Below are 14,532 nucleotides of genomic sequence, written 5' to 3'. Positions count from 1 at the left end.
TACGTAAATTAAATAACTTATTTTTTACATGCGTATCTTTTTAAGTGTCTGGGCTAGGACTGAAGTTTTGATGCTGTTGTGGAGTTATATTTTTATGTTATGAAACTGTTGCTTTATTATCTATACATATATCTACATATAATAATTCTAACTTTATTTTCTCGCGCGTTCCATGACTTCACACAAATACCAAATTGTTTCATATTCACAAAACAAAATTGTTCGCTCCTCTAGTGCTTTCTCTATCCATACCAGCCGTTTTTAAATATATAAAATTGTCAGTGTGTGAACCAAAAGGTAGAAATACGTATTTATATATATTTAGTTTATCCAGATAGAGATATTACATGAGAATGCATCAAGTTTTAAAAATATAGTATTTCGTTTATGTTTGTGTTATATTTTACATGCTATGGTGCAATAAAGGTAGGATATTATTATCGTTTGTTTGTTGTTACATCAGATGTATACACGAAAATAAAATATGCATATTATAACCACTTTGATATGTAAAGTTCGTAGTACAGGTCTGGCCTAACTTATGGAAGATTATTTCGGTCTGAACATCATCTTTAATTTATATGTTAAAAAAGTAAAATAGTTAAAAATATTTAGCTACTAAGATATTCAGTGCAATCAAAATTTTTAAGTCGAGGATTAAATAATTAATTATAATAATATTATGGGCCCGGCATTGCCAAGCGTGTTAAGGCGTGCGACTTGTAATCTGAGGGTCGCGGGTTTGCATCCCCGTCGCGCCAAACATGCTCGCTCTTTTAGCCGTGGGGGCGTTAAAATGTGGCAGTCAATCCCACTATTCGTTGGTAAAAGAGTAGCCCAAGAGTTGGCGGTGGGTGGTGATGACTAGCTGCCTTCTCTCTAGTCTTAGACTGCTAAATTAAGGAGGGCTAGCGCAGATAGCCCTCGTGTAGCTTTGCGCGAAATTAAAAAAAACAAACAAATAATATTATTATGGTACACATACATATAGGGTGTTCGGGAAGTCACTGTGCACTTATATATTTATTAACAGACATGTTTCAATATAGAATACAGGAGGTAAATATGAATGACAATTATAAACAATGTTGAAAGTGACCCCCGTTGGCATCAATACAGGCTTAGATCCTTCTTATTTTGTTTCCAAACACCGCTATCAGTTCCTGGCTTGAAATATGCTGAATGAATGCTGATATAAAACTGCACAGTGATTTTCCGAATACCCTGTATAATACTTATATCATGACAGATTTAGAGATAAACTAAATTTGTTTAAAGAGATCTTGAGCAAAATAGATCATTAAAAATGAAGTGTGTTGAAACGCTTTTCTGAGTTGGAAACGTAGGTGTAATTATCGGTAAGAACTGAAAGAAGGTTCAAATATCATTCGTTAGGCGTGTCGAAACTTTCGTGTGTTGGTAAACGTCGCTTCGCTCGTTTCCGTCAGCGATTAGTGATATTGCAGTCGCTGGGGTGGTAATATATATACAGAAAATTTCTGTAACCATATTTAAATTATTAATTTAATTAGTTTGTAGCTTTAATGTGCAGAAAAAGTTTTGAAGGTTGAAACTTCGAAAAACCATAATTTGCAAAACTAGTTTGAATAATATCGAAAGTACCCGTTTAAGTTATAAAATACAACAATTTTGCGTAGACCGATGTCTCATGTTGACGATCAGCTGTTTGTGAAAATGTTTTCCACGTCTCCCTCTTAGAGTAACCATGTCAGTGAGAGATGAGGAAAGTGGTTCGAAAACAGTTCTTAAAACGTTTTATTTTCAAGATTATGTTGCAACAGGAAAAGATGTTTTTACAAGTTCTGAAGAAGGATCAGCCATTACTACCAGTACTACTACTAGCAGGAATAAAAGCAGAAATTTAAAAATAAAGATCAGAGAGGTACAGTTATCAGTTTTATGTGTACTGTCAGATAACTTAATTCACCAGAAATTTAAAAATAAAGATCAGAGAGGTACAGTTATCAGTTGTATGTGTACTGTCAGATAACTTAATTCACCAGAAATTTAAATTTACTGAAATAATTCAACCACATTTTGCTTGGCACAGAAAATTATTTTGCAGGTGTTTTTTTTTAACGGTTTTAACGACTTACTCGTGTGTGATGTATGAAGACATTGTCTTCTTGATGAAGATGAATTTTTACATAAACCTTGATTTTTTTTTATATCGTGTTTATTGTAAATTTTTTGAAAATTGTATTACTTTTAGTTATGAATCTTATTTTCACAAAGTTGCAGATCTCATGATAATCTGATATTGCCTTATGAAAAAAAGGGAAAGAAATACATAAAGTTTATTATAACATCTAGTTTTTATCAAAAGAAATAATTTTTTTATTTCTTCAACTCTGACAGGTTCTTCACCCTTGTTATGGTTTGTATGTATGGCCTTCAGCTCCTGTGTTAGCACAGTATGTATGGTACAACAGGGAGATGTTGACTGGAAAAGTTGTACTTGAGGTAACTAGTATTATGTTAGAAAATTGATGTACACGTTTATTTAGATAAAACCCGTGTGGAGATCACAAAAATGTTCCATTTTATTTGTAGTAAAATAAGTATTTCATGTCCTTTGGCTAATAATACATATGATTTTTCTTTCTTTTTTTTAATACATTGTCACAATAAATCTTTTTAAGAGCTTTGAGTATGAGAAAACTTTATCTTTCAAATCGCTACTTATTCCTAGTCTTTTAAAGAAAACATATCTGTTTTGTAAGTTTTCCTTATTTGTGCTCAAATGGTTAACTTGAGATTTTATAAGTTGAAGGTTAGTTGCTTACAGTGAAGTTGAAAAAGTTCACAGAAATATTCTTTAAACTTATTTGTGGCTTGTTGATGAATAGTTGTTGTTTGGAAAATTTCTGTTGATCATCATGAAAGAATTAGTTGAGTATGTTCATGAAACTTTTCCTTTAAAAATTTCTAGTTCATTGTTCAAAAGAATAAGCTGTTGAAATAATATTTGTGTAATTTATTTTTCTTGACTACAAGCATCTTGTGTCTAGTTACTGTGACATCCATTTTGTGTTAGTGGAACATGCCATGTTAGCTATGAGAGACAGTACTGTTTACAAGTACTTATGAAAACTTACACAAAATGGGAATTTTTCTTTCTGAAAACAGTTAAGTTGCATATTACTTATTCATGGAGTTTTGGAATAACGAGATCTGTTCATTTTAAATTCCCTCTAAGAATTTCTTATTGTAGCTGTAAGGTTATATGTTACTTAGTATGCTGCTTTAGTTGGCTTTAAGTGATGTATTGAATTCACCTAGATATAAAGAGTTACTTCATGCTGTCCAAGTCTGTGATTCTTGTGATGTATTTGTTTGACACAAACCTGTTTTTCTTTTTGAAGTATTGATAACATAATATTTATTATTTTAAAAAGTGAAATTAATTCTTGTGTGCTAATGACAAGTTAGGTTAAATTGCAACTGAACCTGTAAGAAACCTTTTATTATTTTTGAAAACATGAACCTAATTTTATTTTGTTAATCTAGTGTTTAACAGTGACCTTCTAAACCTCTTCAGTCATTTCACAGCTGAACCTTTCATAATTTTGTCAGAAGTGTGGTTAGATTATGCCCATCTCATTGATTCATGGTTAGATTATGTTTATTTCATTGACTTGTACTAATGTTTGTCTTGAAACAAAATAACCCTACTCTGATATATGAAGATGTGGTGAAAATTCAGACATTTATACATAGTTATCGGAACTCTTCATCATGACGTTTTTTAAGAAACAAATAATAATTAACTTCTGATCAAAGCAAGCTATATATACTGTAACATTAAAAATTAACTTGGCAACTAGTATGATGAATCTGTTAGGTTTCTGCTTACAGAAATTAGAATGTAATGTTTCATAAGTTGGGTGATTTTGTAGTTAGGAATATTTTCAATATTCCCAATAATATTTCGCAAGGCTCAGCCAGTTTAGGAGTTTTAGGCTACTCCTAAATAAAGATATTAAGCTGGTAATCAAAACAATCTTTGTGATAAAATTATACTAATAAAAAAAAATTAAATTAAAAGGTATACATTTGATATAATAATTGTATGAAATATACTGCTGATGAAAGTAACAATATATAAATAATGTAGCATGCTTTACATGTTCCTAGATACAAAATGTATCCTACTGGCTTGTTTTTGAACTATTCTCAATATAAAATTATCATTTTTGTACTCACCAATTTGTCTTTTTATTTCATTTTGCAAGCTGTGATTTAAGTGTACTAATGTTATAAATAAATGCTTTTAATCAGTAATTTTTAGTAACATTTAAAATTGTTATCATAGGATCCTATGCAAAAACTGTTGTTGTTGTTTTATGACTTGTTACGTAACATGTTGGCTCTCGCACAACCCACTGGTGGGTCGTGATAGTCTTCCAGTAAGACTCATATGACCAACCAGTGAATAGTGCTGTATTTTCTTTTTAAAGGGTCACTTATTGGCTGGAAAGTATTGATAAAATAGAATATTGTGGCCAACATGGTAACTCCTGATAGTATTTCATTTTGAAGAAAGGACAGGCATATTTACCTAGCTCATTATTTAGTGTGTAACATAAAGTAATATCTTCATGATGTGTGAATGGATATAAAATGTCCATTATATTATCTGTTTCCTGTAGAAGTTATTAATAATACAGATATGCCGTGTTTACATTTACTGAAATCAGTTAACAATAGGCAACATAGAGATAATTCATTAGCAATTCATAATTTTAAAGTAAACCTAACTGTTTCATTGTTGCACTTACTTTCCAATTTTCAAAATGCTAAGCATAATATTATATTTCCTCCAAAGTACTTTATAGTTTTGGGTTTTGTTATACTTTATTACTTCTAAGTGTGTTTTAACATGCACATGAATATTATTAGTAGGTATGAGTGGTGGAACATGTAGTGATAATGAGTTAATAGAAAGTAACCCAAATTATTTTTAATCACTTACAGATTGGTGCAGGTGTGGCTTTGCCAGGAATAGTTGCTGCCAAAGTTGGAGGTGAAGTGTTTTGTCAGACACAGAGTTTCTTCCTCAGTGCCTGGAACATGTCTCTAAGAACATATCTCTTAACGATCTAGACTCTACCAAAATAACAGTCGTTGCCATAACCTGGGGTTTTTTCTCTTTGCAGCTTCTTAGCTTGAAACCTGTAGATATCATCTTGGGATCAGATTGCTTTTATGATACAAAAGGTTTGTTCTGAAGTCATGTAGTACAAAAAGTGGAACAAATGAAATTTATTTTAACTAGTAAAATTCTAATACCCAATTGTAAGCCCATTCAAAGATGCAAAGGTTGGTGTTGGATAATAGCTTTTTGATTTATATATTTTGCAGGTTTAAACAAGGTTTCAATTAATTTTTTTTTAATTAGGAAATATCAAGATTTTGATTTAACATTCCAGGTCTGGACTGTTTTGGAGCTGCTTGAAATATTCTGGAAACCTAAATAGGATTATGGAAAATCATTTTATTTTTAGTCAAATAATTTTCAGTATTGTATTCAGTCCCCAGCTTAGTGAAGTAATTTCGATTTATTGGTCAACTAGTTGTCATTTTGGTTAGGTTGCAATATTGTTTACCATTGGTGGATTTTGCACAGTTTGTCATTGATCTATGTACAGCTTGATCCAATCAGAAATTGCCATATTACAAGGAGTAGGTCAAGATTAGGTGTTGGTAAACTTGTGCTTCTATTCATAACTTGACACTTGGGCCAGTGTTGTGTGTTCTCTGTATAAGTAATTTTTAAGTTAAATAATTTTCACAGTACTCTTACAACACTTAAAAGAGTGTTAGAACTGAAGGGGTGTAGTGTCAATTGTATTTAAAATAATATCTTTAACTTGCCCTCATTCTTAAAAGCAGGTAGAAATCACTTTCATTGTTAACAGATCTGGAGATTTTTTTAGAAAACATAAAATTATGGTCTAAAATGAGGATAGTTTAAAAGTTTAGTTTTATAAATAAATAAAATATTGTCCAAAACAAAGTTGCTATAAGTTTGTCATACATGTCATTCATATTTCTTTAACTTTCTGTGACAAAACATTCTGAGAATGTTAAGGGTATAGAAGCATATCAATGTAAATAAACTGACATTGTACTTGATAACTATAACATTATACCTTCTAAATATATTGTTACAGTTATTGATTCTCAACTTTACAATATAAATTTTAGAAAAAAGTACATATAATTCTTGAAGCTAAAGGTAAAAAGTTGGGAATTGTTCTTGAATTTTTTTTGTGCTGAAAGTGTGGGAACCCTGTTTAAGTTGATTTATGTTAGACTGTATTTCTAAAAACAAGAAGGCACTGATCTCCATTTTCATTGCTACCTTTGTATAATGAATGTGATAACAGTTTATAAATGTATATAATTGTTTACAGGGATTATGTACTGTTTTCAGTAGTAGACACTTTTCTATGTGTGTCAAATATAACTTTAAAAAGTGAAAATATTCAAATAGAATTATAATCTACATAAAGTTCTCTTAAAGTTAAGTCAATTGAAATGATTAAATTAAATTTTTATAATAATCTTGTATGCTCATGCAAAAGTGGAGATACTTACAGTTTTTATTTCTGCTGACCTTGTGGATCTGAAAATATTTGATCTTTCCTAGATATATTAATGAAATATTGACTTTGGATCACTGTTTTTGACTGTTTTCTTTTTATAAACAAATACTTAACTTTTTTGTTTATTTGTTTTTCATTTTCACTTTAGTTTTTGTACATTATTCTTATATTCAAGTAATTTTTACTTCCCTAAAAAGAACTTAAGCCTTAATTAATGACAGTCTAACTGAAATAACTTTTTAAAATTTTTACTAATTAAAATGAATAGAGAGGTAGTGGGTTTCATCCAATAAAATCTGGTTTTGAATAATGTTTTAGTTTGGCTATCTGGACCAGCACAGTAACTCTGTATTTAGTTGTATTGTGCTTGTATTATCATGTGAACAAATTTTGACTACCTGGAACTGTATGTTATCATATCTTGCATTTTATTACTGTTTTAGCATCCTGGTTGTTAGCTGCCACTTCTATGACATTTCAGTAATCCAGCAGATGCTAACATTAATTTAAAGGATATAACATTGTTGCATCCCTGTGATACCCTTGTTAATACATGTTATCACTGATAATCATGTTTTACAAGTAACAAAAATTAGATGATATATACACTGAACTCTAATTGTATACACATTTACAATTTATACACATTTGCTTGGCTCTTTCATTCATAAGCTTAGTTTTGTGAGACAGAGCTTTATTTATTTTTAGTGTTTCTCATGCTCATAAAAATACAAAAAATACATTTGTATTTCATTTAAGGTTTGGATGTGATGTGTAAAATTCATGCTATTGTTTCTTTAATTTTTAACTTTTCTAAATAAGTAAATAATAAAATAATATATGCTGATTTTTATTTAAACATACTTTGCCCCTTAAGTTTATGTTATTGCAAGTAAATTATTCAATTAATCAATATTAATTTTTTTTTTTACTAGATTTTGAAGATATTCTTGTTACAGTCACATTTTTACTGAAACAGAATCCAAGTGCAGAGTTTTGGTGTGCCTATCAGGAGAGAAGGTTTGATTTCTAATTATCTATTATTTCATATTTATATTTTCTTGCAACTGGAGTTTGCATTATTCTGTTTCAAGAAATATTTTTCTTTTTGAAAATATGTCACAAGAATCTCACACACATATCATTAATTATTTAATTCTACATTGAAATGTCAGTTCAGATTGGACGATTGAACATCTTTTGTCAAAATGGAGTCTTTCTTGTGAGGAAGTTCCTCTGGCAAACTTTGATGCAGATGGTGAAGAAATTGGAGGATCAACCATGCCTGGTTGTCACACTATTCACCTGTTGGTCATAAAACTTAAAGGTAATAATGTCTTTATTTGAATTTATAATTTCATTTACTTTTAGTAAAAATTATCATGATTTAAATTCTCAGAAGAAAAACATTACACTAACATGTAGTGTTAATGTAAACAACTCATTGAAGTGGATCATTTGTATAACATAATTATGTTGGTCTTATTATTATTAATAGCACAAGTTCTTTTTATAAACATTGTGAACAATAAATGTTTAATGTTTATATGGTAATAAAATAACACAATATTACATTAATTCCCCATTTTGTATTGGTTAAATTTTTCAATATTATATACTGTGCAGTGTGGTTGTTTTAAAAGTGATGGTCAAATACTGCTGTTAGACTATAGTAGTCTAACAAATTGGTGAAAAGTGTTATTGACTAACTACTTTATAGTCTGTCATGTTAGAATTAGGGGTGGTTAGTACAAGTATACCTTGTTTCACATTGCACAAATATTTGACAAAAGAAAATAATTCAGAATAATTAGTGATATTAGTATACATTAAAGTCTTATATAAAAATAAGTTTCACTGTGGTGAGTGAAAGATACTTAATTTATTGTACCTATAATATACAGTTTACCACCTTAAAAAAACCTTAGTATTTTTACTTGGTCTTGTCCAGGATTTGTGGTTAGAGGGTGTAATGTTTTTAAAACAATATAGCTCAGTCTAAAATTAGGAATCAAGTGATTTATAATGACTTTCATATATATTTCAAGTAACATTAAATACAATACATTAACCTAACTTGTCATTAGCACACAAGTTGTTAAAGCAAATGGTGGTTTTAGAGAATGAACAAATGTGCCAACAATGCTAGATGTTGTGTAGACTAACAGTTGTTTCTCACTGGAAGTATAAACTAGAAAATGTAGACTTGTTTATAACTTCCAAATTTTTCTGAAATTTAGCATTACAATATCCACTAATATAACTTGTACTGTAGTTTTACTATTTAGATATTAAGCAGTGTCTTAAGTTTGTTGTTGGCTTAGTTTTTTTAGACTTGCAAGTAATGTTATTGGACCAAGACACTATTTGTTATGCATCCTAAAAATCTACTATCTGTAAAACTTGGTACTGTGTAAAGTACTGAAACTTGCATTATATTTATATAGACATCTTGTTAATAGTATTTAGGCTCCAAAACAAATTTTTTTTTTTTCCTCACACAGAACTGTCCGTGTAACTAGTTGTAACATTAGAAACAATTCTTCTCTTAAAAACACGCATTGAATTTTTTCTGTCACCTTTTTTATTTGAATATGGAGAGAAACTTGTCTGTTCAAGGAAAAATTAGAGCCTTTTTTAATCACTTAAATTTTAATCATGTGTCTATAGTTGTAAGAATCTAAACTGTATACAGTAATGACATTGTACTCAGTTCTGTTAGAGTAATATTAAAATATCTAGTGGACTTTATGAACAGACATGTACCTTTTGTAACCATTATCAACCTACACTTACATTTTATTAAAATAATCTTTTAACTGTAAGGTAAAAAATTTTTTTCATTGTCTTTCAGAATTCCACAATGGTTTAAGCATGTGTGTGAAGTGCACAGAAACGACATGAAATATTACATATGTAAACCATAAATTTTGGTCCTAAAGAGTTGTTTTGATAAAAATTCAAAACAATAAAGATTTTTATTCCTTTAAATCCAATATTTGTGATAAAAAAGCTCTTAACGTTTGTTACATACTGTGACAATAATTAGCTGAATGTTGTCTTTGCATATTGTTTTGTTGTATAATTTTATTTTTAAAACTGCTCTGTGTAACAAGTTGTTGGAAAGATGAAGTACCTTTTTATTGTTAAGAAGTTGTTACCTTGTAACAGACTTTGGAAAAATAAGGTACCTGCTCATTGTATATTTGTTGTTACATGATACTTGTATTTGTTCTAGTTTGTTTTTTTTAATGACATTAACAATGTCTAAGCCCAGATTTACATACAGTTCAATGTAAGCAATTTTGTTATACTTGTTTAAATATATAAAATGTAATTATACTGAGTGATCTGTAAGATAAAATTATTTTTTGCAAATATCAAGGTTTAGTGTTTTATGTGCTATCCATGTGAGTACAGGTCTGTTTCCAGCAATGTTCAGTTTTTGTATATACAGGTAGGATTAAGTGCTGTTGTGGTATTCATGGTATGCATATACAATAGATAAACATCTGTAAAAACACAGATTAAGGACTGTTATGTACACATTAAACTGAACATGGGACAGTACAGGAAGGGAAACAAATGAATGTGGTTTTAAATACAAAATTCTTTATTTAACAAATACAATGTTAGGTTATCAAAACTACCCAGGCTTTTTTCTGATGTGCCCAAAAACCTGCAAAACAAGAGACAAAGATAGAAATTAAGAGTGACCTCTGTGGAAATATCTGACTTGAATACCCTGGTAAAACAAAGACAGGCAGATATGTTACAAGACTATATACAGTTTTGAAACTAAATGTAGTTTCAAATTTTTGAAGTTTAAAAATACAAGTAACAGACCATGCAACCAGGCAGGAATAATCATCTCAATTTTCTCCAAATTTTGAAAGTTGGCTTGGCTAAAAATGGTAAAACAACTGAGTATTCTGTGTAACAGAAGGTGTCAATTCGTCTTTTGCCATTATTTTTCACATCTTAGTTGACTAGGAAAGTCTTTGAATGATCTTTGCATGTATCTGTAAATCTTTATATTTACTTCCAGTTTTACTGATTCCATTATCTTAACAGTAAGAGTTATTGGATTTGTAGTTTTGGTACAGGCTAACCTGGGCCATTCCTATATGTACATTGGAATAACCAAAACTTGTGTCCATAAAATTGTTTGGGTTGAGATTAGTTAAGGCAATGGGATGCAGTTGTTTCTTAAATTGTTTTTATACTGTCTTTGGTCTTGTTTTTGTATTTGAACTCAAAAATATTATGCAACTAGCTATTCAGAGGAAATGTAATTTGTTGGGTGTTTTTTTGTGTGTGCTGAGGGAAATGTTGATTAGGCTAATAATATTAAAAATGGCTCCTTAATGTGTCTTATTACTTTGGCATTGAATTTAGCCATTTAACAGTTTTTTGATAAACGTCCCTTTCATCCATTTCTATTTTTGGTTAAGTTTGTTTCAATTTGCATTCAGGTTTTTCTTTTCTTTTCTAGTCCCAGTTGCCATTAAGAAAACTGAAAGCTTGCATTAGAAATATGTGTAAGGACAATATATTCAGTGTTTAGAAGATAAATGACATTACATTGCATTTTTTTCCAAAAATCAGAACTTAAGTTTTTATAGCAACTTTTAGTTACCCCTTTTCAATCTTTCAGTTTATTCTGATTTTGTGCTTTCCATGGTCAGTGCACACCCAAGTTCTTTCCACTGGGGTTTCAAAAATCATCACTTAAAAAAAAATGTATTGCTCTGTGGTAGCCCCCTCAAAAAAACAAAAACAAACATTGATCCTTCCTTTTCTTAAGACAGTAGAGCTGACTCAAAGCCTGGTCATTTCTCATTTTTAAACAACCACTATAATCAAGGTTCCTGTTTATAAGTTGCTGGTATTTCTGCTACTTAAACTAAAAGAGTTGGACAACAGTTTCCCTTTATACACTTAGTTGTACATTATGTACTTGTAACTTTTCTCTCCTCTTTTTGTTTTTCAGATGAACATCTATTGTCTTTATAACACAAGAGCATTTTCATGAGATTTTAATAGATGCCTGAATTTCCTTTTTCCTAACTTTTTTCATGTAATTTTAGTTTCCAATAAAAGAAAAATATCCCTGTAGAAATCCTAAAAGTTAAGTTTACAACTTCCTAAAATGTGTAAATATCCAAATTTTTGCCAAGCCAATAGCAATTACAAGGCTTGCAAATCTATAATCATATTTGTTTTTCCTGCCATAGGAGCACACCTGATCTGCCCACTATCTTTATTCCCATGGGTATACATTATTTTCTTCACACTGAATTTAATTATGTAAAGTTCGTTTTTTCAATCAAATGTGAATATTTTAATAAAATTTCGATATTCGATTCTAAAAGGTTCCAGATATTCCGATTAAAAAGGTTGTCACCACTAGCTGAAATAAGTAACAAAACTTTTAACTCAAGCTTGTTGTCACCACTAGCTGAAATAAGTAACAAAAACTTTTAACTCAAGCTTGTTGTCACCACTAGCTGAAATAAGTAACAAAAATTTTTTAACTCAAGCTTGTTGTCACCACTAGCTGAAATAAGTAACAAAAATTTTTTAACTCAAGCTTGTTGTCACCACTAGCTGAAATAAGTAACAAAAATTTTTAACTCAAGCTTGTTGTCACCACTAGCTGAAATAAGTAACAAAACTTTTAACTCAAGCTTGTTGTCACCACTAGCTGAAATAAGTAACAAAACTTTTAACTCAAGCTTGTTGTCACCACTAGCTGAAATAAGTAACAAAACTTTTCAAGCTTGTTGTCACCACTAGCTGAAATAAGTAACAAAAATGTTTTAACTCAAGCTTGTTGTCACCACTAGCTGAAATAAGTAACAAAAATGTTTTAACTCAAGCTTGTTGTCACCACTAGCTGAAATAAGTAACAAAAATGTTTTAACTCAAGCTTGTTGTCACCACTAGCTGAAATAAGTAACAAAATGTTTTAACTCAAACTTGTTGTCACCACTAGCTGAAATAAGTAACAAAATGTTTTAACTCAAACTTGTTGTCACCACTAGCTGAAATAAGTAACAAAATGTTTTAACTCAAACTTGTTGTCACCACTAGCTGAAATAAGTAACAAAATGTTTTAACTCAAACTTGTTGTCACCACTAGCTGAAATAAGTAACAAAATGTTTTAACTCAAGCTTGTTGTCACCACTAGCTGAAATAAGTAACAAAAATGTTTTAACTCAAGCTTGTTGTCACCACTAGCTGAAATAAGTAACAAAATGTTTTAACTCAAGCTTTTGTCACCACTAGCTGAAATAAGTAACAAAAATGTTTTAACTCAAGCTTGTTGTCACCACTAGCTGAAATAAGTAACAAAAATGTTTTAACTCAAGCTTGTTGTCACCACTAGCTGAAATAAGTAACAAAAATTTTTTAACTCAAGCTTGTTGTCACCACTAGCTGAAATAAGTAACAAAAATGTTTTAACTCAAGCTTGTTGTCACCACTAGCTGAAATATTTTTAACTCAAGCTTGTTGTCACCACTAGCTGAAATAAGTAACAAAAATTTTTTAACTCAAGCTTGTTGTCACCACTAGCTGAAATAAGTTATTAATTGTGATGAAGAATAAGAAATGGTAAAGTTTACATTATTTCCTTATTATTATTATTAAATTAGGAACTTGTAACTTCTACCAAATATTGCCTGGTGGTTAAGATACCAAGCTACTGATTAGAAGATTGAAATGGTTGTCTTATAAAAGTGACAACTATTTTCATTATAACCTGAGCACTTTTTTTAGAAGGTTGACTTTTCTTCTTCAGGGGCATTTCCAGTTTGTCCCTGAAGAAAAGTATGCCTTCTGAAAAAGTGCTCAGGTTACAGGGTTTTTATCACTTTTGTATTGAGATTTCTTTAACTTACCTGTTTTTCTGACATTATAAATCACTTACACTACTTGGATAAAGGTAGTCACATAGGTGGTGGGTGCTGCTGACTGGTTCTGTCCCTCTGGATTGCAGTTATAAATTAAACTATCTAACCCACATGTCACGCAAGGTGTCATTCAGGTTTAAAATACCATAGTTATAATCAATGAAACTGATTTTTATTATCAGAAGCAAAACATAACTTTGAAGATGATAAATTAGTACCATGAAGGTCTATCTTAGATTTGTAAATGTAAAAAGTTGTCAAACAAACTTAAATCAGAATTTTTTTTTTCCTACTTTATTTCTCTGGACCAAGAAATATGAATAGCAGCAAAAATCCAAGATAAATCACTAATATATTATAGTAACTCTGAGTTTCACATGTCGGTTTATTATACCACAATAACTTCAATTAAATAAAGCCCTTTCTAATATCATTATGCTTTTGACACATCATTGCTATCATAATTTGAACAGCAATAACCAAAACATTAACATGCAGGAAAGATCATCTGAAGAAATTTGGTTGAAAGATTTTTCCTTACACAATTTAAATAAATTTAACAATCCTTTATTGAACCAATAGTTGCTAAAATAGAACTGTGACCTGGCAGTACTGATATTCAAGGTTAGTTTTTAATTTACTTTATTACCAGAAGTTATTCTTATGAAAACCTAAAAGGTATATGCATATATTTAAGAAGTATATTATTCAGATAATTTTTGCTAATAGCTTACTAACTTAAGTTCATCTTGCTACTTTTAGTTTATTAAGGATCATATATTTTGTCTTGAAGGTAAATTTCTGAGTACTATAACTATGAAAATTCATTGTCAAGTGTATGAGAACTTTAGGACTAAATACTACTCACATTTTATTATTTGATTTGTAATTAAAGAAATTAAATGCTGATTAAGTGTATACAATTAACTGAACAAATTATAAAAGTGTATCTTTGAAGTTACTACAATAACCAAAACTAAAG

The 14,532-nt window shown here is 29.9% G+C and overlaps 1 protein-coding gene across 1 annotated transcript; it reads left to right on the top strand.

Annotated features, from left to right (window-relative positions):
• Positions 1–1,350: 1,350 nt before the first annotated feature.
• On the top strand, positions 1,351–10,016 carry LOC143254422 (histone-arginine methyltransferase METTL23-like). Its single transcript, XM_076509566.1, is given in 7 exon segments — positions 1,351–1,903; positions 2,380–2,484; positions 4,999–5,053; positions 5,056–5,241; positions 7,568–7,652; positions 7,808–7,959; positions 9,487–10,016. Coding segments are annotated over 7 exon segments (810 nt in total). The 5' UTR covers positions 1,351–1,726; the 3' UTR covers positions 9,537–10,016.
• Positions 10,017–14,532: the final 4,516 nt, after the last annotated feature.

Source organism: Tachypleus tridentatus, chromosome 6 (assembly GCF_004210375.1).
Source record: "Tachypleus tridentatus isolate NWPU-2018 chromosome 6, ASM421037v1, whole genome shotgun sequence".
Taxonomy (NCBI): domain Eukaryota; kingdom Metazoa; phylum Arthropoda; class Merostomata; order Xiphosura; family Limulidae; genus Tachypleus; species Tachypleus tridentatus.
This window is presented reverse-complemented; position numbering and strand designations above follow the sequence as displayed.